The 24,406-nt window shown below is 39.7% G+C and overlaps 1 protein-coding gene across 1 annotated transcript; it reads right to left on the bottom strand.

Annotated features, from left to right (window-relative positions):
- Nucleotides 1–1,356: 1,356 nt before the first annotated feature.
- Nucleotides 1,357–23,530, bottom strand: KDSR (3-ketodihydrosphingosine reductase). The gene is made up of 10 exons (XM_066325995.1): nt 23,369–23,530; nt 16,256–16,345; nt 15,112–15,168; nt 10,180–10,245; nt 9,935–10,030; nt 8,779–8,970; nt 6,992–7,075; nt 4,494–4,577; nt 2,572–2,673; nt 1,357–2,210 (listed from the first exon to the last, which is right to left on the bottom strand). Exons 1-10 carry the CDS (start codon nt 23,474–23,476, stop codon nt 2,091–2,093), a joined length of 999 nt encoding a protein of 332 aa, XP_066182092.1. The 5' UTR covers nt 23,477–23,530; the 3' UTR covers nt 1,357–2,090.
- Between the last annotated feature and the right edge of the window lie 876 nt (nt 23,531–24,406).

Genomic DNA, 24,406 nt, shown 5'->3' with positions numbered 1-24,406 from the left:
CCTGGTCCATTAGAAGGTGTCCCTGCCCATGGCAGGGGCGTTGGAACAAGATGACCTTTATTAAGGTGTCTTCCAACCCAGACCACTCCATGATTCTATGAATAGCATTGTTATGTTGCTTTAAGAAACACAGCAATGTTGACAATGGATGTATGATAAATGCTCCTTTATGTCATTCACATTAAGCAGCACAGCAAATACAAATGCACACTAGATTTCTTTGCACTGAAGCCAAGCTGTTTAAAAATGCAGGAATACACTATATTCTCAAAATCAGTATTATATTATAGGCATGCACAACTTCACATATCTAAACAAAATCAGGAGGCAGGACCCAAAACACAGGCTTTGTGAAGAATTCAACAGTGCCTCAACATTTGCAATCTAATGAATTTTCACCACTTAAAATGAGAGCGCCAGTGTGATCCTCTCCAAAAATATGTTTATAACCAGGTATTAAAGCAAGTTCAGCCTATGTGAAAAAAATTTGAAAAGTGATCAACCTAATTCAGAGAGGGAAGAAAATAGCCTCAATAAATTACATTCTAAGGTTTTCCAGTTAACCACCTATTATTTTTTATCTCAATTTAATTGAATACCTCTTCTTAAATAGATATAGAGAATCTCTTAACAAAAGCAATCAAATTTGCCTATTTTGGTTGTCAAATATTACTTTCAAAGAAGTGAAAGTGCCCAGTTTTACACATAATTTTAGATTCAGAGTACTGAATGAAAATGGAAATATGACATTGAAAACACAGCAGTGCTAACAAATACAAAATATGCAGCTTTTGAAAAAAAAAAGCAGCTCACAAGGCACTTACTATAGTGGTCCATTAAATAAACTGTATACATAGTGCACCCTTAAAACATCATTGTTATGCATCAAGCTTTTTCAGTGTTTAACGAGATTTGTTAGAAACAACCACTGGGTTCTGTGTATTCTGAAGCAGTTATTGAGCAGCCTTGTTTCATATAATGTAAATGAAACAAATTAGAAGTGGGTCATACAAGGAGAGTATTTTATGTAATTTCTCATGTGAAAGCTTTTCCGTGCAGTGATAAAATGCAGTGTGGAAGGCCATTGTGACACACGTCTCTCCCCCCTCCTGACCCCTCTGCCCTAAAAAGCTACATTCCTGCTACTGGAAGAGCCCGGCATTTTAATTACAATTGATCCTAAAATCAACTACTGGTTTGGCTCATCATTTGCAGCTTTGAAATTAATGTGCAGAACAGTAGCATTAAGCTACTTTCCTTTCCAGAGCAAAAACTGGCAGATTAGGTATCTGTAAAAATTGTACATTGTTTCAATGGCTTAAAATGCTGAGTCACAACTGACACACTTGATATTGGTTTGATTTTTTGTTGTTGTTGTTCACAACATACTTCAAAGGCCAGAAGAGCTACAGACCCAATGACATCTCCTAGCATTTCTCTGTGGGAACGGGTTCTTCATCTCCCTTTAGAAAGTATGCATATATTAGACCATACTTTTTAATTACTCCCACACTGAGAAAGCTTGGATCATACAAACGTATTTGCGATCTTCAGGTTTCCACAGTCGTATGTTGGACAGAATAAGGAAAGCCGTCATTGACAGAAGGATCTGTAGATTGGCCACTGCAAAAGTTAACATTCTAAATCAAAAGCAGTCCCAAAACGTTAGCAAAAGGTACCAACTTGTTCAGGGGACTTTAATCTACTTCAGCCCGGTCTGTCATGGTACTTATTTCATCCATAAGCACCAAAGTGAGAAAACTTAAGTATTTGTCCAGAATTACCGCACATAGTCCATCCTCAAATTCTACTCTGCAGATCACTTACAAGCTCTCCAAATTCTTTCCAGCTCAAATCACCAAAAAAAAAAAAAAAAAAAAAGGTATCTAATCCTCATTCACACTTTTGCATAGTTTGGCATTTTCTGGATTTGTACTTTTGTTTTTTTTCTTTCATAGCTTTTGAGGGGACTCCTCTGTCACACACGCAAGTACTTCCAGCCTAAATCCTTCAGGAGCAAAACTGAGTCCCACTTGAGCAGCAAGCTGTCCAGGACTGCTTGACATTCTTCTTTCCACTCAAAGTAAAGATTACTCAGTTTTATCTGCACTTTCAGATTTTTCCCTTTGCATCATGCAGCGACGAACTATGCTGTCAAAACTTCCTAGGTAAAATAGGCCAATGATGCGAAAAATGCCCATGCAAACAACCTGGAAACAGAGAGGAAACAGCTTTCAATTCTTTTTGGATCCTGGATTGCACTATATTATTGAGTCAGAAAATTAAAAAGAAAAAAATGTTCTAAGCAGGCATGTCATATCTTCAGAAAACAAACTTACCAAACCAAGCTAACTATGCAACAGTTCAGGACTGAGTAGTAGGGAATACTCTTAGCCCACTCACCAACTTGCTGCTTCAGCTTGAAAATACTACTGCAGTTTCCTAAACTCAAGTGCCACAGTATTAACAGTCTTTTGATGAAAAGATAATCCATGTTTGCATAATGTTCTACATTTGGAAATTATTTTAAGCTATCAGAAATTATGACAACAGGTACTTCCCAAATCCTACCTGCTGAAGACCTTCAGTAATAGAAGTGACTGGTGACATTCCACTTGTCAATATTGACAGCATGTAACCATCTGATCCAACTGAGCTGTTGAAGTTCCCTTGCTGGAGGGAAGGATTAAGAAAACAAAAAGTAATTTACTCACTTGTGGCAAATCATGACATGTCTTATGTTAACAGCTACTCTTGATGGACACAGATAACTGGTATCACTAGCAACCAATATTTTAATGTAAAAAAATATTACCACAATTAAGAAACAAAATAATCAAAAATATTTTGGGCTATACAGCAACATTCCAAAAGGCATTCACTTAAAAATGGTAAAAGGAGCTAACTTCTTTTTAGAGAGAGTGTGCTAAATTACTGCAGATTTTTACAAGATATAAAGGCTGTGAATGTCTTCTTGAGGCATGCTTACTTGTATAGAAAATACATGACAGTCTTCACAGCTATAAGCATATTTCAGAAACAGAATGATACCCTAACTCTAACATCACCAACCCCTACTGTAACTGTATGACAAATACAGCTTGCCTTTTGTTAAAATTAGCTTGCTTATCATATGAGATTTGGAAAGCGGGTGTATTTCAAATGCTAGGTAGTAGGTTCTCCTTCACCTACATCAAGGATTTTTAACTGCAAGACACAGCTTGCTAAACTATTCAGAGGGGAGAAAAGGTGGGGGAAGACACCACAAAGAAACCCCAAACAACTTTAATTACTTAACAGTAAAATTGCAGTTCTACAACTCTTACTCCCAGGCTTCTCTTATTTGTTTCCATTTGACTTTATGCCAGAAAACAGACTTTCTGAAACACTGTGGGACTAAATCTATGGAATGTGGAAGTGTAAGGAAAAGGTGGAGTTCCTGAATCAGTTAGGGGTGAATCTATGCAAAGCAGTAGAGGCTATTAGAGCTGATTATTTCCCAACACACACCTAAGAGTACACAAACACCTTTTTGTTTCTATTTCAGTTTCTCTGCTGATGGCCAGAGTGCATAAAGACCATATCTGAACCAATTTATGATCCAAAGTGTAGAAAATATGGTATAGATATACCAGATGCTTAAGATGAGAGAGAAGATTAGTTTTCATTAATCACCAGAGGAGAACACTGTGTTGAGGTAGTACTTGCTTTTAAAACAAAATCAGACATAATTTTGTGTTTATGTGTTGTATTTGTGCAAACACTGTAAAACTTCACAACTGAACACCTGCTGTAGATGTAAGCCACGTTGAAGATCCAGAGCATTTGGAACTGCAAAGTAATTGCAGATTTTAGGATGCAATGGGTATGCTTTATGATCATGAAATTTCATGTTTGTTTCTATTCTGAGGTGCTTTACTAGCACCTCAGAATAGAAACAAAGCATGGAGGAGGCATTCCCTAGCACAAAACATTGGAAAAAAATCCTCAGAAAGGCAGTATATTAAGAACAGCATTTTATGTATTTCAATCACTCATCAATCACATACTTCAGATATTAAAAGCCAAAAAAGTCAACTGCCTTCTTTCACTGTATAATTATTTTTATATGAACTCATCTTTAAGAAAAATAAGAGAGTACAACAAGCTTTTGAGGTTAGACAAATGGTATTTGATACATAAAATGCCAATAGAGTTTAATGGTTTCAAGTCAGTCATAATCCATCTTTGAGACATCGCATCATACTGATGCATCATTTTATTCTGTCTATGTACTTTTCAGATACTTTTGACTTCCGAGAGACTGTATAAAATCATTTGTGGGCACAGTGGCAAAAGAAGAATAAAGAAAAGAGCTCTTGTTCAAACCAACCTAAGAGAACTGCTCTGTGGTAATTGGATTTGCATTTAGCTTAGCCATTATCTTACAGTCTCAAGCATGTGATCCTAGTCTCTTCAACAGAGAACATGCTTAAAAGCTACCATTTACTTACTATGGCATCTTTCACTATAACTCTGGCGACTTGCTCTGCTTGGCAAACAGATGAGGTTTCAGAAATCAGCTTCGTCTCTAAGGGCTTTAACAGAAAAACACCAATTTAAGTTTGACTAAAAAACACAGGAGAAAAATACACGAATGTCAAATTTTGGGTTTGGGTCTTTTGTCACAGATGACATCACTGCTAGCAAGTGTCACCTAAAACACCCACTTAAACAAAGGTATAAGCACATTCATAAATAACAGTCCAATTTTACAAAGGGAAATGACGTTTCCTTGAGTAGTACCTCTTTGTATATACTTTATTACTACTATGAAAGTGAGTTTTTTTCCCCCAAGTATTTTATTTTCTGTAGAATCTATCAAAACACTTCAACTATTTTTCCTCAACCCTTACACTCGTTCATATATGGTTTTTTGCCAGAAATGATGTATAAGATAGGCCTGAAATATTTTAAGATCCTATAAAACAGCTTGCCTTTTTTTTTTTTTTCCAAGCCTACTCTAATAACTGGGACTAGTTTAATTCTGGATTATTTTTTAAAAAAGCACTTCTAAGGAAAAGTTGAGCAACTACAGGTTTCTCATCATCAATTCGAAGTACTACAGTAATTAAATTTCACAGAAAGGGGCCTATTTTGAAATACTTAGAATTATGAGTTCTGATTTCATTAACCAAGCTTACTGAATTTTGTTTTTTTAGTAGGTGGATTTTAAGGGTGGCCAGGGGCACATCAGTGTCTTTGCCAGCAGAAATCACATACAAAAGCCTTTTACATTAATTCCTACAGTGACATGGTTCATGTCATCAGATCTCCATTTCACAGCCCCTTACTTACTTTTGAGCTTACTGGCCAGCATCAAACAAATCTGAACGAGACACAGGGTTATGAACAGTAATTAAAACACTCTAAATCTGGGAAAAAAATAGCAGCTGCTCAGGAACAACCGCTAAAGATCATGACATGATGGGAATAAGGCAGGCAGAAAACAGCCAATAAATGCTCTGGCTACTCAGCTGGCCAAGGCACAGCTGTCACTTGTAAGGCAGCTACCTCAAAAAAAACCCCAAAAAACCAAACCAACAAACAAACAAACAAAAAACCAAACAAAAACAACCACAAACAAACAAAAACAACTTACTGATTAAACACAAGAAAGCTGTAACCTAGGTCCTGATGTTTTCTTTTACTATATTTGATGATTACAGATAAAATTGAGATGCAAGATAGAGGCGTATGTTCTAAGTAGTATTAAATATTAATATTAATTCAGCAGTATTAAATAAATGCAACAATAAATGAGTATCTGAATTGTCAGAGCAATGCAATATTGCAGAGATTTAAGGTACATTATCATGCTAGGAGCAGGTCATCCAAAGAGGTCCTGTAGGCTAAAACAAAGGATAATTCTCTCCTAAAAAACAAGACTTTTTTGACAAATGAGAAATCTCTCAATCTCTTTCAAAGAGAAATCTTAGATGAACAGTACATTTTGCTGGTGCCTGCTGGTTCCCTGAAATAGGCTATTATGAAGGAAAAAATCCTAGAGAATATGCAAGCTCTACAAGTATCTGCAGATGTCTAATTCTGGCACTTTATGCGGATGTGTGGGAGTATACATTTAATACAGAATATCTGTATCAAGAAATGATGAAGTAAGAATTGTGTTATACAATCCCTACTGATTCCTATTCAAAGGGTGAAAGACAAAATGGAATTCAAACTCAATTTCCAATTATACGTGATGGTGCATGTTGAAAAGATGATAGCCTTAGATACCAGATTTCTAGGTCACAGTATGCAAATATAAAATAAAGAAATGTTTTTCTGGTTACCTGATGCAGTAAGTCTGAACAGGGGGCCTGAATGTGATTTTTAGAATTGTACTTCACACATATGGACATGGAAAATGACAAGAGGTGACTAAAGGTCATTTTGACTTTCACTTTTAAGGTAATCCAAATGAAAAAGGCCTCCTGCTGCTGACACATCTTTCTGAAAAGTGATACTGCCATTTCCACTATGAACACAGTGTGAGAAAGAGTTTCTTTTCTACTGTAAGATGACAAAACAGCCATTACTGAACTGGGTCATTACGTGCACTCATACAACACGATTTGGTCGCAGGCTCCACTGAAGGAACTGAGGTTTACTTCAATCCATCACATCTATTACAACAGCCACACATTATCAAAGATATAAAATAGGAATATTATTTTTGGTTAATTAATCTTTAGCATCAAAACAAATGGAGATTTTACAGTTTAGCATCCCACACCAATACTGTGATTGCGTGCAGGAATACTCTGCAATACTCAGATCTTAAAGGCAAGTATTAAAGCCTCAGAACAAGAAACTACACAAAATTATCCCACAAGCTATATAACTCGGAATAGTTCAAAAGTGGAAAAATTCGAGTGTTTAAAGAGTACTTCTTAAAATCTTAATATGCTTTAAAAATACTGATTTCAAAAACTGAAGGACAATTTACCTTTGTTTTACTTTCTTCTGCAAAGCCAGGAGTATCAGTGTCTGGAGGATAGGCCACTGTTACGTAGACATTGTAAGGTTTTACCTGTGTTTTACAAAAACATTGTCTTATCTTAATACCGACAGCCTTTACATGTCCCTCATAATTTCATCAATTTCGCTTGTAATTAAGAAGTTCAGCAACCATGAATTCAAATTGCTTCTTGGGTTAAGTACTCACAAATTTCAAGACTTGCAGCTTTGTCAACTGAGAAACAAGACAGCAAAGGTTTTTAAAAGGTGGTTGTGGTGCTTTTTCTAATAAAAGTCCCTAGAGACTTTGCAAATTATTTGATGAATCTCAGTGATTTAAGACATTTAGGGAGAATATCTAAGCAGTTTACGTCCATAATTTTACCAATTTCAATTTCTAAAAGAAGACTAAACCACTGTCAAATAACAGTTCCCAACATTTACAAACACAAGGCGAAAAAGGCTTTCACCGAGGTAAAAAACCAAGAAAAGTGTAAAATTCAAATTTGTTATCTTTTAAGAGGTAGTCTCAAGGCTTTTCAACTCATGGTATAAACTTGCAAGAGGTTGAAGTCTAAGGAGACAAAAAATATTTGCAAAATGTGAAGGAAAATGGAAGTCTTACATCAAGGATTGTATTTAGTTATGTATTTGTATGTACGTGTCATAGGATTACATCACTTAGGGAAATCCTATTCAAACTGCTACAATGCAAATCTGTACTCCAATACAAATAAAAAAAGCTTTTAATGAAAATATTCAGAGGGCTACAATAAAGCAAAATGTTGTAAAACACTGAGCATTTTTATTTATATCATGAAACGTTCTATATTGAAAACACTTCCTGAAATACCACACCACATGCCCATAAATGCCCTATTTTTAGTCTTGAATAATTCAGTCTTCACAAAAGTATCTGTCACCAGTCTGAAGAAAGTCCCTGCACTCACACTATTCTATTTGGCAGACCAGAAATTATTAGAGGCAGTTTAACACTACATTTTATTCCTGTTCAAGGCATAAGACAGGGACTATGCAAGGGCATGGAACCAAACAAAGGCATTTTATATAAAAACACTTAATTACTCAAATATACATTCTTGACAGGAAAATGACAAAAGTAATTTTCAAATCAGTTTTATCTGTCTTACTACAACGTATTTAACCACCTTGTTCCATTGAATAATGAAAATAGTGTTTGCTTGGTTTTGGTCTTAAACATAAACTTAGATCACTGCAGGATAAAAAGCTCATATATATCAAAATATACAAGGGTGAATCACTGCAAACCCTTTTTTTTTTTTTTTTTTTTTTGGACAATCCTCTAATTCTACCTTCGAGTTTTACAGTTTCATATGGTTCACGTACCACTTACCATAGACTCTTAAACAAACTGGCAATCATTGCATCCATGTCATATCTTCAGTATCATTTTGCACTTAGAACCTTGAAGAAGGCTTTTAATCAAAAGCCTTAAAAATCTAGTCCTTTTAATTAAAATGAAAAATTTAAAATATGTCTGCACATGTGGTCATACTCAGTTTTAGGAACAGATTCTATCTATTCCATCTTATGCACCCGAAATCAGGTTAGTTTTTTCAAGCAATGCAGAGCAATAGGATTGTACTGCTGCCAAATGAGGGCAAATAACACACAGATATTAGCAATGCTGCACAATATAAACTCCCCCAACCTATTTAAATGAAAATGTCCTGTGGTGGCAGTTGAAAGAAAATTGTTTATAATCAAAATTACTTAAAATTATTGCACACATACCTCCATTTGCAGGGCTTCAGCCAACCCTCGAAGAGCAAACTTGGTTGGAGAATAAGCTGTATATCCAAAGAGGCCTAACTGCCCAGCCTGGGAGGATACAAACACAATCCTTCCCATCCTGCGCTCCTTCATGGTAGCGATCACTGCTCGGCTCGGGTAAACACTGCCCAGGTAATTCACTGCCATTAGTCTCTGCACAAACAAGATTAATGCTTGGGTATTTGAGCCACAGATCCAGAATTCTTCAGCTGTTTGCTCTTATTTATCAAAAAAACCCCCTTATTTCAGTCTGCTGTAACAATCAGCTTCACCAGATCTTTTTTTTCTGGCAAAAGAAACAACTGTTTTCTATTCTACAGCTTCATAAACTGTTTTATAGCTAAAAATCTCACTCCAAGCCAAAAGAAATCCTGTAAGTCTTAATAGCATCCAGGATACTGATAATACTGTGAACCAGATGGCCTTGAAGGAAAAAAGAATAATATTTCAGGGAAAAGCTAACCTGAACGGCCTCCAGGAAGCAATCCATTTATGCATGATGCATGAAAACATACTGAAAGTTTAAAGAGCTTTCTAAAACAGGAAACAGGAAAAATGCTATGTATTTTCATGTTCCAGAGATTTTATTCTTTGCCAGGATAAAGGGAAGTCTTTAATTTCATTCTCCACAAGAACTAAAACACAACTGATAGCCTATACAAGCAATAAAATAGATGCAAATTTATGATAAAATTATGCCCATTTAGTACTTTCAGATGATTCAGCATTATCTGTAGATGAATGGAGGCCTGAGGGCAAAAAGTAACCAAAATATAGGTGTTTTGAGGTTTCTTTTTTGTCTTTTCATCAAATCAGCAGCTTCTCAAGCTGAAACAATTTGTGCATCTCGGAACTGAACACTGAAAACAGCTGCATTTTTCCTAAACAGGTCAAAAATATTTTTGAAAAGTCTTCAACAGAAAAAAAAAAAAAGGAACTCTGAAATCACTAGGGAAGAAGTTAGAGGCAACCCTTGCAAATTTGAAGAGATTCTCACAGCTGGCACAAGTCAAATGTAACACTGTTCAAGTCTGCAGACACAGGAATGCAATCTAATTGTTAGAACGGTTAAATAAGAAATTATCATATGATGAAATAAAAAAGTATGCTCACTCACTTCAAAAGAATTCACTTCAATATCCTCAAATTTTCCTGTAACTGATGTTCCTGCACAGTTTACAAGCATGTCAACTGGCCCCAACTTCTCCTGAGCCTGGAAGAGGGGACAGAGGTTAAGATATTCTTTATCAGAAAAAAAGTCTTCCTGTATCACCATACCAAATAAGAAACTATTTCCAAGAGAAATAAAACACACAAAGACAGGTTTCTTAAGGTATGTAGGTGAATCAGTTATTTCCTCACCTGTTTTAGAACGTTCTCCACCTGTTCGTAGTCTTTAGACACATCAACGGAAATACAAAGTACAACCTAGAAAATAAAAGCAAAAGCACATTTTCACAACACACAAAGTCCAGCGATTGTTGACTTAGAGCCTTTCAAAATGAAACAAGGCCCATGTCATATCTTTTCCACAAAAAAAGTATTTTTGACAAGATATTCTGCATTTCTTCCACACTGGTGAAAGCAATTTCTGCTACCTCCAAGCTGCTCCCGCTCACACGCAGGTTCTAGTATAATAAAGATTACATAAAGAACAAATAAACACTTCATGATTTTCAAAGCAATGACTCATGTGCAAAGTACAATTTCTAATTTACTGTACTAAGACACACCATTGACTGAGTTATTTACATGAAGTTTAGTAAAAGCTATTTTAACTAAGACAATCAAAACTCCCCAGTGACACATTTAAATTTCATCAGAAAAATATAAGTCAAACCATTTGTATGGCTTAGGCTCATCTTTAAAGAAAAAAATGTTTTTTTCCACCTCATAGCAAGGCATGGTTGCAGTGCTAACTTGAAACGGCAGAATCAGCACTACAAAAAAAAAAAAAAAAAAAAAAAAAAAAAAAAAAAAAAAAAAATCTGTTCCAAAATTTAGAAAGCAAGTGTTAAAAACTTGGTAATTTTAGCACTTGCAATGCACACTACCTCCTTGTTTCATGATTTATTTTTTTCAAGAATAGTAGTAAACCTAGTTACATAATATTTAATTAGGACACCTCAATGACAAAATGAAAACAAAAATTCTATGAGAAACTGACTCATTGCACAGTGTCATAAATATCTCAAAATGTGAAGGCACATGTACATATTTACTCCTTGTCTGAAAATCAGACATTAAGGGGTTTGGCTTGAAAGATACAGAACAATTAAAATAACCAGGGAAGGAAGAAGCAGAGGGGATGGGTGGGCAGGCAGAATGAAGTAAAACAGATGACAACAGATTATATGGTTTTCTTGCAGCTAAAAAGATAGGCCCTGTTTTCCTTGAAAGTTACTGACTGCTTTCAGCAAGACGGTCTCAGGTTCTAGGTTTTCAAGCACCTTCAAATCAACTTCTGGCCAAAGAAAGCACTGCTTCTTTTGAGTTACCACTTCCAGACTGTAAGACTGCAGCAAATACCAGGTATTGACAAATATGCTACTCTCTCTGCTAAGCCATCAACAGAACTCTGGGGCAATTCCTCATCTTGAACAGAAAAGCCATCTCCTATTGTAATAACAGGAGGGATTCCTGAATTCTTGTTCCAACTTCTATCCTTTCTGTTACTTTGGTCAATTAATTTAAAAGTCAGAGATGAAATAAAACAAAGTCATCAGTAGTTTGTAACAAGTATGCTCATGACCACTTATCATGGAGCATATGGGCAAACACACACACACACAAAAAGGCTCACCACAGTGTAACTAACTGCTCTGGCAGCCAGTGATTCATCAGTCCTGCCCCTGGTCAGACTGTGACACTTCTTAGCTGCATAAACACAATCTGCCTGCCTTTCCTGTACAGCAGGTTGGCTATTCCTGCCTCCCAGCATCGTGTGTAGTTGGACAGCAGAGTAAACTTGTGGCACAAGTTATTGGCAGGAATACCCTTAAGGCATTTATTACATTTTGGAAACATTCATATTTTTCATAAGTTTAAGAACAAAAACAGCAGCTGAACACAAACAACACTGAATTATCATTTGGCTATCTTTGCCAAGATCACTAAGGAGATTAAGTAAATCACAGCTCTCTATAAAATTGGACCAATTTGTTAATTTAACAGATTGCATAGATTAGTTACACTGTGAACAACACACTCGGGAACTACCACAGCTTTTACTGACTACTATCACCTTTTATAATTCACCTCTTTGCTTCTATTATCATACATTCTTTCTGCTACCATATACTAATTACCTTTACTCCAAAATATGGACCATAGATCCACATCTAGGACACAGAATATGCTGCCAGGAGTAATCTTATGCCCAGCTCTGCTCATCACATTTTGTTCTAAATATTGTATGGTGTTGGATCATTGATAAAGCTTTCCCCAATAAAGATCAACTCAACCCCCAGTAAAGTAACTGAGAATATTCTAGATCAGAAAAAGCATTTAAAAAATACTGGAAAAAAAATTCTAAGGGTAAGGATTTTGTTCCAGTGCACACCTACATCGGCAGAGGATGCACCATCAGCACTAAATCACATGCAAAGGTGAAACATTAAAGGTACATATAGGCCAAACTGTCAATGCAACTTGGTTTCAAGCATGTATCCAAGAGCTGAACAGTGACAGCACATGCCCAAGAAAAAAATAATCTTTCTGAGGATCTCTGCCTCTTAGCTTGACATGGGACCATTCAGTGTCTTCAACGACACAGTCAATGAGATCTGCAGGAAGCCTGCAGATGACACCAAGCTTGGTGGTGCAACTGACACACCTGAAGGACAGGAGGAACAACGTGGACAAGTTTGGGAAGGGGGTCCTTCAGAATCTCATAAAGTTCAACAAGACCAGGTACAAGGTGCAGCACCTGGACTGGGGCAATCTCCCCCACTGATGCAGGCTGGGAGATGAACTGACTGAGAGCAGCCCTGCCGAGATGGATTTGGGGGGGCTGGTGGATGAGGGGCTGCACATGACCCAGCCCAGAGAGCCAAACGTGTCCTGGGCTGCATCCAAAGCAGTGTGGCCAGTAGGGAGAGGGAGGGGATTCTGCCCCTCTGCTCTGCTGAGACCCCACCTGAAACACTGCATCCAGCTCTGGGGTCCAAGCACAGGAAGGACATGGAACTGTTGGGAGTAACTCCAGGGGTGGCCACAGAAATGACCAGAGGGCTTGGAGCACCCTTCCTATGAAGACAGGCTGAGGGAGGGGTTGTGCATCACGGAAAAGGCTTCAGGCAAACCTTACAGCTGCCTTTCAGTACCTAAAGGAGGCCTACAAGAAAGCTGAAGCGGGGCACATAACAACAAGAAATGGCTTTAAATTGAAAGTAGGTTTAGATTAGATATTTATTAGGTAGAAATTCTTTACTGAGAAGCACTGGCACAGGCTGCCCAGAGAAGCTGTGGATGCCTCATCCCTGGAAGTGTTCAAGATGAGGTTGGATGGGGCTCTGAGCAATTTGGTCTCATGGAAAGTGTCCCTGCCAAGGGCAGGGGAATTGGAACTAGGCAATCTTTAGGGTGCCTTCCAGCCCAAACCATTCCATGATTCTGTGATCAAGAGTCTGGATATGTAATCTATATCAGACATCACCTTTCTCTATAGCCTCTCAGTAATCTTTCTGTACTGCTTCTCTGTTCATCTACTGTGACTTTATAGCTTTTCATCTGTTGTTCTGGTGCCAGCTCTGCCCCAGACTCCCTGCCTTCTCCAGTTCTGCTCTTTCCATTCAGATCAGTCAGGCTTCCCTGAGACCACATTCCAACCCAACAACAGCTACGGAGGAGCCAGCCTGCCCATCACCTCCACTGCCAGCTGCTTAACCTGGCTGCAAACCTGAAACTGCTTCTGCAAAAAAAGTCCTAGTCAGTGCACACTGGAGCTTGCTCAGCCTTGAAGGAGCTTTTGGAGATGCTCCTGAAACTCTTAGGTACATCTGCTGAATAATAGTCTTTTTAAAAGTCCGCATCTATCAAGCTAGGACAGATTTTAACAAGAATATCCTGACACAGTGTTTGACAAGGGATTAACAGTAATCCTAAGCTTGGGAAACTGCTAGAGCAGCTAAAAGAAAATGGTTATCAGGTTGGGTTTTTTTAATGGGCAGAATACAGCTTCTCCTCACCTCAAATGGCTTAGATTTTCAAAAAGAGTTCATCTGAGAAAGGCAGCATGCACAGAAAAAAACCCCCAAAAACCAGCTAGAGCTGTTTGACAAAAGCATAAGGAAGCAAAGACAGAATCTTACCTTAAAAATTGAGGTATTAAAAATTTTTGTATCAGCTGCTATACAAACATTTTTGCCCGCAAATACTCAGCTTTTTTTATTGCTTCTTTTCAACAGAATATCTAATTTATCAATTAAAATCTCTAAAGTTCTTGAAAACTTTAAGTTTTCAAGTGTAAGCAAATTATCAAATTGGCTGGGATTGAGGGCCTCCCAAAAATTATGGACAAAAAAATTGCTTCTATTAGTGATCGTGAAAGGAACTTAGCTATTAAGTTCCTCTCATGATCAACAAAGTTCTGAAACACAAAAAGTCAAAGATGTCAATAGTTTCCCTCTCCTCTTCATTATTAGTAGTGAGAAAAAGTTATTTCAATATTTCACCTCAAGGTTGCATGTTTTCAACCAGCAAACTTAGCTCTTCTAAGCTAGTATTTCCACAAGCTCTAAACCATTGCCTTCATGCACAAGTGCATTATCTATTCAGCAAAGAAGCTTCTATGTTTAGAAGTCTCATAACTTCACAAATTTAACTTGTGTAACTGGTACAGTAGTTTGTCAGGAAAAGGAACCAAAGTATGATGTAGTGAAATAAACCTGGGAACAAGCAACTAAACTTCTTTCCCAAGATGAAAGATATTTATGAATTACAAAAAACATGGTATTCGAGGAAAAAAAAAAAAAAAGGCTCTTCCAGTTCATTTGCAAGAATAAAATGCTTATCAAGTGACAGTAAATTGCAGCTATCCAAGAAAGCATTCTACACCTACAGACGAAGACATCTTTTTCTAAGAAAAGCAGGCTAATGCACTGGCAAGGCAACATCAAATCTAGCAAGAGCTCAGAACATCTCATGTAAACAGACTGGCATTCCTGAATCCAAATACTGAGTCCTCACTCAGTTTTGTCAAACATCTTTGTTTTAAAGGCAAGACCAGTGAACTGTGCTCTAGTCACTGTCTTAAACAAAACACACAACAGCCCCTCTTGGCAGTGACCTTACCTGCTTGTCATTAACAGAGTATTTTTCTATTTCCTTCTTTGTCTGCAACAGCTTGTTCTGAAACGGACACAAAGACAACTGAAATGCAGTTCTGAGAGCAGTATTAGTCCTCAGTACTTCAACACGGCTTAAAAACATTCCCCAAAGTTATCCTCAACTAGTTACAGCATTTTACTAGCATTTTGAAGACTTACAAAGATATGAAAACATGAAATTTATCAAGGACTCACATCTTTGTTTTTCACTTTGTGTTCTAAAGCCAGTAACAACTTATACAGATTTAATGCTTTTCTTTCATGCTACAGAGAGCACCTAAGACTCTAAGCATTGATTATTTTCCATTATTTTGGCTCTATTTTATATTTATGTGATATTACATAAACAGTCCTGCAGGATAATCACTGTCATGAAATCATCAAACCCCAAAAATCTCGTAAATTCAAAGTGTAATAATCTATTCAAGAAAAATTATCTTAATTCTGACTATATTCAAGGTTATGTAAAGTAAGTTCTCAGGTGTAAGTGGATTATCAAATCAGCAGGGAATAAGGACCTCCAAAAAATTAAGTGCTTTTGTTTCCAGAATAATTAGGAGTTTTGTAAAAAATAAAACAGCCTGTTCTGAAAACAGAGTAATTCCAACTAAATTCTGAATACCTCTTGTTTAAAAAACAACAAAAAACCAACAAAGCAATGATTTTTCTTCCAAAGCTGTCTTGATGAAGAGTTTTTCACTACTTAAAAAATATGATCTAATGCTGATTAGACACAGTATAGTTTGTGAATTTTAGAGATGATTAAACTCCCACATGTCACTTACTGTACAGAAATTCTACAGTTTCAACCAATATAAGGGTTTTCCTGATTTTGTGCTCTGGCACAGATCTAGACAATGTTATAACAAATGCTAATAACAAAAACAACAGCACTGGCGAAGTGTTAAGGCAAGCTAATCACAAATTCCATGTTGGGCTATGCTTCTTAAAAAGGCAGCCACCTCTGCTATTCAAATGCATTAATTTGAAATGCTTAGGGTCCCCTTAAAATATACACTGAAGAAGTATGAATAATCATCAATTCCAAAATTATTCCCCCATACAGATTTTGTGAACAGTGTAGCCAGTAAAATTACACATACACTTACCTCATCCCTTGCAATCAGTGTTATGAAAGCACCTTGCTTATAGCATTCAATAGCAATACATTTTCCAATTCCACTGGAGCCTCCAGTTACCTAAAAGTTATTTGAAAATATCAGTGTTAGTCCACTGTTCTCATCCCTTCTCACACATGTATGAGTCAAATCACATGAAAATTCTAAAAACATTCTGAGGTTAAAATATCACCCGATGAGATACGAATACAGGAGAAGCACTAAAGTTAGCTTACTTATGGAGTATGAATGAAACATAAGATCTGAACAGATCAATGAGCCTTTGTTTCTGCCCTAAAACCAGTTTTACCTCAGCGGTAATTTTTGGTAATTTCTGTTGTCAGGCACACCTAGACCATGCTCACGTGGGTGCTCTCACATGTTCCATGGGCTATTTCTAAAAGTGTGTTGTTAAAAGTTTGAAATCACTCTTAATACCATGATAATGCCATTACATACTGCCCCTTCATACCTGGCCACAGCAGAAATTACTTGTAATACCAGCTATTGCAGATTGTTTTCTTGACATTGTTGAAGATGTCAACATGTAAACATAAACAGAAAGCACCATCTTTCTTATCAAAAGAAAAAATAGCATTAATTCAACAGTTAGCCCTTTGTAGTGTATTTTTCAGTACCCTCAATCTGAACCTTGAACTGGCCCCATTCCATCCTGCTATTTCAGTTTAGTGGGGATGACAGCACCTAAACCTCCATCACTTTGTCTTCTTCCTCCAAGCTGTAACACCTGGATAGTCTTGTATGCAAACAGGAGGTTAATATTTTGTAAATATTAGACAAATACAGGTTGATGGCTACAATCCTGCATCATATGCTGCAGAAAAGTACCTTGACAAATCATACCAACATACAGGTGAAGGTCACCTTATCACCTCCCTCACTACTCTCAATAAACCTACTTATGAACTGCCTGTGGAGCAAGATGTAGATGACAATCCTGACCTCTCTTTTTGACTAAAATAAAAATGTCTGCCTGACATCTTTAGATGACTTGGATCAGTCTCAGTCTGCATGTGCCTTCAGTTCCAGGACACTGATATCTTCCTTATATACCCAAGTTATTTGAATTTTTCCTTAAACAGCATATTAGAAGTCATATTGAGAAAATATTGGAACAAAATACCCAGAAGCAGTTACTTTAAAGAAAAACATATTGATGAAATGAGTTCAGAAGAACTGGAAGAAGATGAAATTCAGATTTCTTTGGACATGATCACCTTTTGCCCTTTATCAAAACCTTTCCGAAGACTCCAGCGAATGGTTACCTCATTCATTTTAAGAAAATGGAGGTATCGAGCTAATAAGGGTAACAGCAAAGATCCCAATCTCTAACTACACGTCCTATCAAAAGCCTTGTGTTGTCTCCTCATTAGGCAATGTCTCAGTTTTGTTTTCAGAGATGCATTATCCTCAAAATTCTTTCCACTCCCGGAGGCAGTAAAGTCAGAAGAGGCAGAACTACATTCCCATGAGTCACTAAACTCTTCTTTCATTTGAGTATTTTACCACTAGCTTTCAAAAACAGCTTAGTGCAAATAAAATAATCCCAGCAAAGATTTACAACACAATCCACAGTTTCTGACTGGTTCATCTTAAGCCACAAATGGGCCAAGAATGGGTGTAGCACTGACAAAGACTAATTTTGGCTCTTTAGGCTTCCTCTGTTATTAGAGAGAACTGCTTTGGATTAACTTCTAACTGACTCTGCAAGATCAGCTTCACACTACCCAAACCTCTGAGGATAACTCCAGGATGTGTGTCCTGTTCTAGAAAGGCAAAACCCTGTCTGTAGTACTATGAACCAAGGGTGACAGCTTTCAGAGTAAATAAGTCTGTAAGAGAGCGAGTGTTAATTATTGATTTGGAACTTCAGCAGAACCACAGAATTAATTTACTGCTTCATGAAGGAAAGAAGTAACAAATACACTGAAATTCTTAAAATAGATTGTAATATTTCAATACATATCTGAAAGGATTAAAATAGTTTGATACATTCAGGCAGATCCACAGTAAGTGTGAGATCCTTCTACAGGTCAGCAGCAGGTACACAAGCACTAATCAGTGGGCATGGAAGACTGCTCCAGTTCCAGTTTTTGGTGAGAGCTGGCTGACTACTACCAGCACAAACTGGTGACTACCAGGAGTCAACTACACCACTGCTTGAGGAATTCTCTGCAGGTGAAGGTACTGGCACCAAGCCTCCAGCTTGTCAAACAATGCTAACGCTCATTTCAGAAAGACAATGTCTGAAGTCATGCAGGGAACAGAAAAAGGAAGTCTTTATTTACAGTCACACCCAAGAACACTGGATAGAGCTCATGTCAGATTGGTCAATGATAAAGTGCAATATCAATTAGCTGGGAATTTTAGCATTTAGGTGGGAGGCTGCTAAAAGCACATGGGAGGTTGTTACTAATACAATCTTTAAGGAGCATTCACCACAAGTGCTAATGTAATAGAAAAAAAAAAAATCCTCAATACCAGTGAAAAGTTTGCTCTGTGCTATAATGAAGTTAATGTAAGCAAATCCATGAGGTCTGTTAGGTATGTTCCTAAAACACATTCAGAACTAGCAGAAGAGCACACACCTACTCTGTTATAGACAGCATTATTACAATTACTTACCCTTCTGGCCAGTGGTTCTACACTGCTACTGCATTTCATTAATTCCGGACATTTGGGTTACCACAACCCCATTTTTAAAATTTACTGTAGCTCAGCCTCAGAGGAGTTACAAAAATAAAAATCTGGCCACAGCAACTCAAATGACAATTAGTATTTTGACAAGAAGGCACAATTAAAACTTAGCATTAATTCCAATGTTCAGAATGCAGTACTACCAGCCCTTGAGCAGTGTTACTGAGCTGTTTCTATGCTTAAAAAGAACTCAAAAAGGTATCAAACTAGGTATGCCAAAAAGTGCCTGGCTCCAACTTCTTGAGCTATGATCCTTGATAACAGAGTTAAATTTTTAAGAATCATAGGATTTTTTTCCCCCTTACACGTGGAAACGGTAGGATGAGGTAGAGAATTGATCTATTAGAGCTTCAAATTTGACATACTGGAAATTCACTTCAATAGATGAGACAGTTCAAAACCCAATTAACTGAACTGTCATTAGAAATAATCAAAATCAAGACTTGAAATGGCATCTCCAATAGAACTCAGTAACTTTTACTTAGAACTGGATGCAAGCTGGTTTCATGTTTTTAGATAGTGCTCTGATAGATGGTTCTACTGAAACAGAAGCATTCTACTGAAACAGTGCCTTTAATCTGCTCTAAGTGGTTAGCAGGCCTGACTAGACTCAAAATGACCAATTGTTGAACCACTGGGATGTGTCCAAACCACAGATCTTATCATCCCAGGGCAGGGGTGACAGTGCTGTGACACCAAGATGGGCCTTCCTTAAAGCCAACCACAGTTACCGGGCCAGGTTCTGCACAGAAGTGGGGAAATTACCGGACCAGAGATGACCCACATGCAGGAGGGTTCAGCATGATCATCCTGAACTACATCCACATGAAAAAGGGCTCTCATCAAACTGAATGGGAGACAGTCCCAAGCAGATAACACCTTTCCATTTCCTGCTATCTCTAATCCAAATTCTGATAAACTGCATTCATGACGCTGAGACCTCAGGGGTTTGGGTTTTTCTCCGAAATTCGACTTGGTGTTAGAAAGATTAAGGCTGAAACAAGGGGAGAGGATTAGCATTAATATTTCAGCAAGGAGTTTTTAAACATCACTCAAGAACTTTTGTAGAGAAACTTAAGAGATAAAATGTATAAAGCAGGTGTAACATCCCTGACAAAGGGCAATTAAATGTGGTCCGAGTGAGCTCAATGCAAATACAGCAGAGGTGACTGCCTTAGCCTATTTTCATATTCCTGCCTACTGTTACAGCCAGCTACCAAAATACTAGCTTATTCTCACAGAATCCATGACATGTACTAGTCTGTAGCCTGGGACCAAAGGATAGAGATAAAGCCACTGGCAAAATAAGCAATGTATGAAACTGCCTTCTGAATCTCAAAGCACAAAAAATCTTGGCACATGAAGCAGCATCTCTACAGCACAAAAATAATTTTTACACCCTTTCTTTGAGAATGTTTTCCTAGTTATGCAAGAAGTAAGACAGTATTAGGCATGTTAGAAGCATTTTGTTTGAAATAAACTAAACCTAATGCCTGAGCCAATTTAAGAGCAGAGAAAGCCCTTACCATTTAATGGTGCTAGCTGGTGTAAAGAGAATGCACAGCAGATAAGGACGGGGTGGGGAGAGAGGGGGTGAGGAACCCGCAAGGTTAGACGATGAGTAATTTGGAGCTCTCTAGACTCTCACTCTGAATAGCACTACTTTTCTAAGAAAAAGAGATTCTTATAATTCTATGATTTCTCCAGAAACTATGTCTCGCCTAACATGGCAAGCCCTTCCATCATGCAAATGACTGTGGGAGAGGACAAAGGGAAAAGAAAAAAAAAAAACAACCCAAGTTTTCTGATTCAAATTCCTATCCCAAATGGCAGCCAGAGTAAGTTATTTAGCCATAACTCAGTTATCTCCTAAGCATAACTGCTAGAAGTAAAGAAAAATAATTTTTCTGAAGGATTAAAAGTGAAAAGAATGCTGACTTCAGTCGAAAACTCAATAACTGGTATGCAACAGCCTCTGAAATTGCCCAATGACCTTCCTTCAGAAGCGTAGCAGATAGTTTCATTATACTTTCAATAGACCCCTGGAAAGAAATGTTTCTAGGGAAGACTGACATTTTCTGCCTCAGTAAAGCAATTTAATCAGGTATATTTTGAATTTAATCAGGTATATACATTTATAGTGTGCGATGACAATCACCTGTCCTCTTGAAAGGGCTCAACCAGCTATTTACACAATTTGTAGGTCATTATTCTTTTACTTATTTCAGTAGTGGGTTTAACTGAGGCCTGATACTGAAACAGATTTTGATCTTTTTCTGTGAGAAGACTTCGGAGAAGCCCTTACATAATGTTATGGTGCTTAACTATTTTCACGAACTCTCAGTCATTCCAGTAGCAGAGAATGTTCACTCCCAGCATATGATTAGAGAATTCACTTTACACACACAACATGAAAAGTCTTCTTGAACAGTATTTCTCATTTACATTACCATCATCCAATACTTTTCCTTATGCATGACATCAGGGAATCTGAAACCCACAACTACCAGTGTCCAGCATTATTAACAGCATCTACACATCTAAGAACTCGTGACCTCCAAACCAACTGTTCTATATTTCTTTAGTTTGCATAAACACTTCAGGAGCATAACTGAAGTCAAAATAAAACAAGGTGACATCAATAAAACTGTTTGCCTGCAGATTTTTATTTGTATCATCAAGTTGGATATATCTCACAGCCTTTTTCTTCATCCATATATTCACAGAGTTAGTTTTCTAGTTGAACTTTTAAATTTACAAGATTTGCAGGAATACTGTTTTTCAGATTTCCACTATTACCAAATTGAGCTTAAACTGCAAACTAGCAACAGTGGTTACAGGGAGGTTTCTCCAACAAGAACAGTCTCATCGTTTTCCATGTGAACTTGTTTAAATGAACCCTTCTGATTAGAACAGCTGGCACAGTAGCTTTTAAAGAGTTTATTCACTATACAGAATGAACAGAACTCCCTGTAATCACTGCATAGATAAATAAATAAAACCAACCAAAATCCATTTAACTTTTTATGTTTGCTATTCTTTTTCTCCATAAAAGTCACAGAAAGCCCGTAAGTCTCCTTCACCTTTGCCTCAATAACCATTCTCCTGCAGGGAAAGAGCCATAACCCAAGAACCTTAATGCAACCTTGAACACACCTCACACAGAATATGATGCTGTAAAGCCAGTTACAGCACTCAAGTTAACACCTACTGCATAAAGCAACTTGGGAGCACTGTTGCAACTTGGAAACACCTTAATCATTCCGGGGACAGCTCCATCCTCCAAAGAGGAACTCCAAAAAATAACAATGAAAAAACCGAACCAAAGCTACTCACTTACAGTAAATTTAAACAGTTAGCTGCAGCTTCTCTGCACGAAACATACCCCGAAGATTTGGAGATAAACTAAGAGGGCTGATTCTAGGACCCTGAATCTTTTGAATTGCTTAACTCATTCACTGTCATGTGCCCAAATTCACTATTTTCTGATCCCTCTGAAGGCACCTGCGTATTATTCCCCTTTCTTCTGTCCCCCTCTTCCCAAGCCACATATAACTCATATCACTCATATAACTTCCAGTGATGTACTACACATGGACTCTTTCAACACTGTGCTCTTCCAAAGACTTCCTTCTACCAGCCTGTCAAAACACTGCTCAAAGACATCTACATCTATGTGTTTAAAGATGAAAGGGTGCCCAAGTGTCATCTGACCACTTCCTTTGTATTGGTTTTTCCATTTCCTCACACCTGACTCGGTTTTTCAGACCAAGGAGATTAGAGATTTGGCCTTTGGTTTATGTGCGTGTACAGACACCACTACGCTAAAAGAAAAAAAAAACAAAAAACAACAAAACCTCGAGGTACCCGGTGGCTTGGAGAGCACAAAAGGAATGTCTCAAAAAGCCAGCGCTGAGATTGGAAGATGGTGACTCAGACCATCGCCTCAAGCCAACCGGGACACACAGCGGTTGTCATGGCCATCGGACAGGTCATTTCCTTATCACCCGGCACTTGTGGCTCCCGGTGTTTGGGTAGCTCGGGGTGCCACCGCCAGCTTTCCACGATTCCCCTCGGACCCGTGGGCACCCCCAAGGCTGGCGCTGCCCTGCTCCCGCTCCGGGTGCCCAAACCTCCCTTCCCCGCTCCCGCGGCGGGATTCCCGCAGCCTCAGCCCCCGGCTGCCAGCGGGGCACTGCCCGCAGCCACAGCCCCCACCTCGGAGAAAGCGCCTTCCTTCCCTCCTTCCCTCGCTTTCCCGGAGCACGGCCCGGGAGCCAGCCCGGCGCCGAGGCCGAGCGGCAGCGCCCGCCCGCTGCCTCCTCCCGCGGCGGAGCGGGACGGACACCGGGCCCCCGCGGCCCTCCCGAGGGGCGCCGCACTCACCACGACGTGCGCGCCGGGCAGCTTCAGACACTTGGGGCTGATAAGCGGCGACACCATGTACAGGAGGAGGACGAAGGCCACGATGAAGGCGGCGGCCAGGAGCAGCATGGCTTGGGCTGCGCCGGCGGAGGAGGGGCGGCGGGCGGGCGGGGGTGCCGAGCCCGTGGGGCAGGCGCTGGGGCGCGGGGGTCGCGGGGCCGCCCGTCCGCTGCCCGTGCCGCGGCGGGACCGGCGGGGACGGCGCTGCCGCGGCGGGAGCGAGCGCGGCGCGGAGGAGGCGGCCGCGGGGGGAGGGGCCGGGCCCGGCCGCCGCTCCGCCGCCCCATTGGCTGCCGGGGCGGGGCGCGGGCCCCAGCGCCGCCATTGGCCGGCGGGCGGGGGGCGGGCGCGCGCGGGTTGGCGGCGCGCGGGGCCGGGCGCGCGGATTGGCGCCCGCGGCGCGGCCGGGGTCAGGGTCGGAGGCAAAGGGCGGCGGGAGGCGGCGGCGCGCCCCCTACGGGACGGCGGCGGTGCGGGCGGGCGGCCGCCCCTCTGGGTCCCCGCCCATGGCGGCCTCTCCGCGGGGCGCCGGGAGAGCCCGGCCTTGGCGGCGGTACCCGCGGCACGGCAGCGTGAGGGCGGGCCCGGCCCCTGGGCCCGCCGCTGCCGCCCGCCCCGAGATGGGCGGTGCGTGCCGGAGCGCCGCGGAGCGGCCGGCTCGGAGCTCGCCGCGAATGCGCCGTCCTGGGAGGGAAAGGGGAAAAAAAGCCCTGCCGCTGGTTAATCATAAAATCATCGAATGGCTTGGGTTCCAAGGGACCTTAAGGATCATCTCGACACAGCTCCTGCCGTGGGCAGGAACACCTTCCCCTAGACTGGGCTGCTCAAAGCGCGGCCTGAGCTCTGCCAGCCACGGGCCATCCACAGCCCCTCTGGGAAACCTCTTCCAGTTCGTCACTTCACCACCCTCACAGCAACTCAGTTCTTCTGTGTATCCGACCTAAATTTCCCCTCTTTCAGTTTGCACCCGTTGCCCTTTGTCCTATTACTACAGTTCTT

This window comes from Sylvia atricapilla, chromosome 1, assembly GCF_009819655.1.
Source record: "Sylvia atricapilla isolate bSylAtr1 chromosome 1, bSylAtr1.pri, whole genome shotgun sequence".
Taxonomy (NCBI): domain Eukaryota; kingdom Metazoa; phylum Chordata; class Aves; order Passeriformes; family Sylviidae; genus Sylvia; species Sylvia atricapilla.
Note: the sequence above shows the minus strand (reverse complement) of the source record. Positions and strands in the feature narration are given on the sequence as shown.

What these genes read in the sequence shown, in the direction of transcription:
- KDSR (XM_066325995.1), bottom strand. Translation starts at nt 23,476, where the DNA reads ATGCTGCTCCTGGCCGCCGCCTTCATCGTGGCCTTCGTCCTCCTCCTG. An exon ending in TGGAGAACGTTCTAAAACAG is followed by an intron (nt 10,031 to 10,179) that starts GTGAGGAAATAA and finishes CCCCTCTTCCAG; the next exon opens with GCTCAGGAGAAGTTGGGGCC. An exon ending in TTGAAGTGAATTCTTTTGAA is followed by an intron (nt 8,971 to 9,934) that starts GTGAGTGAGCAT and finishes TTGTTTGTGCAG; the next exon opens with AGACTAATGGCAGTGAATTA.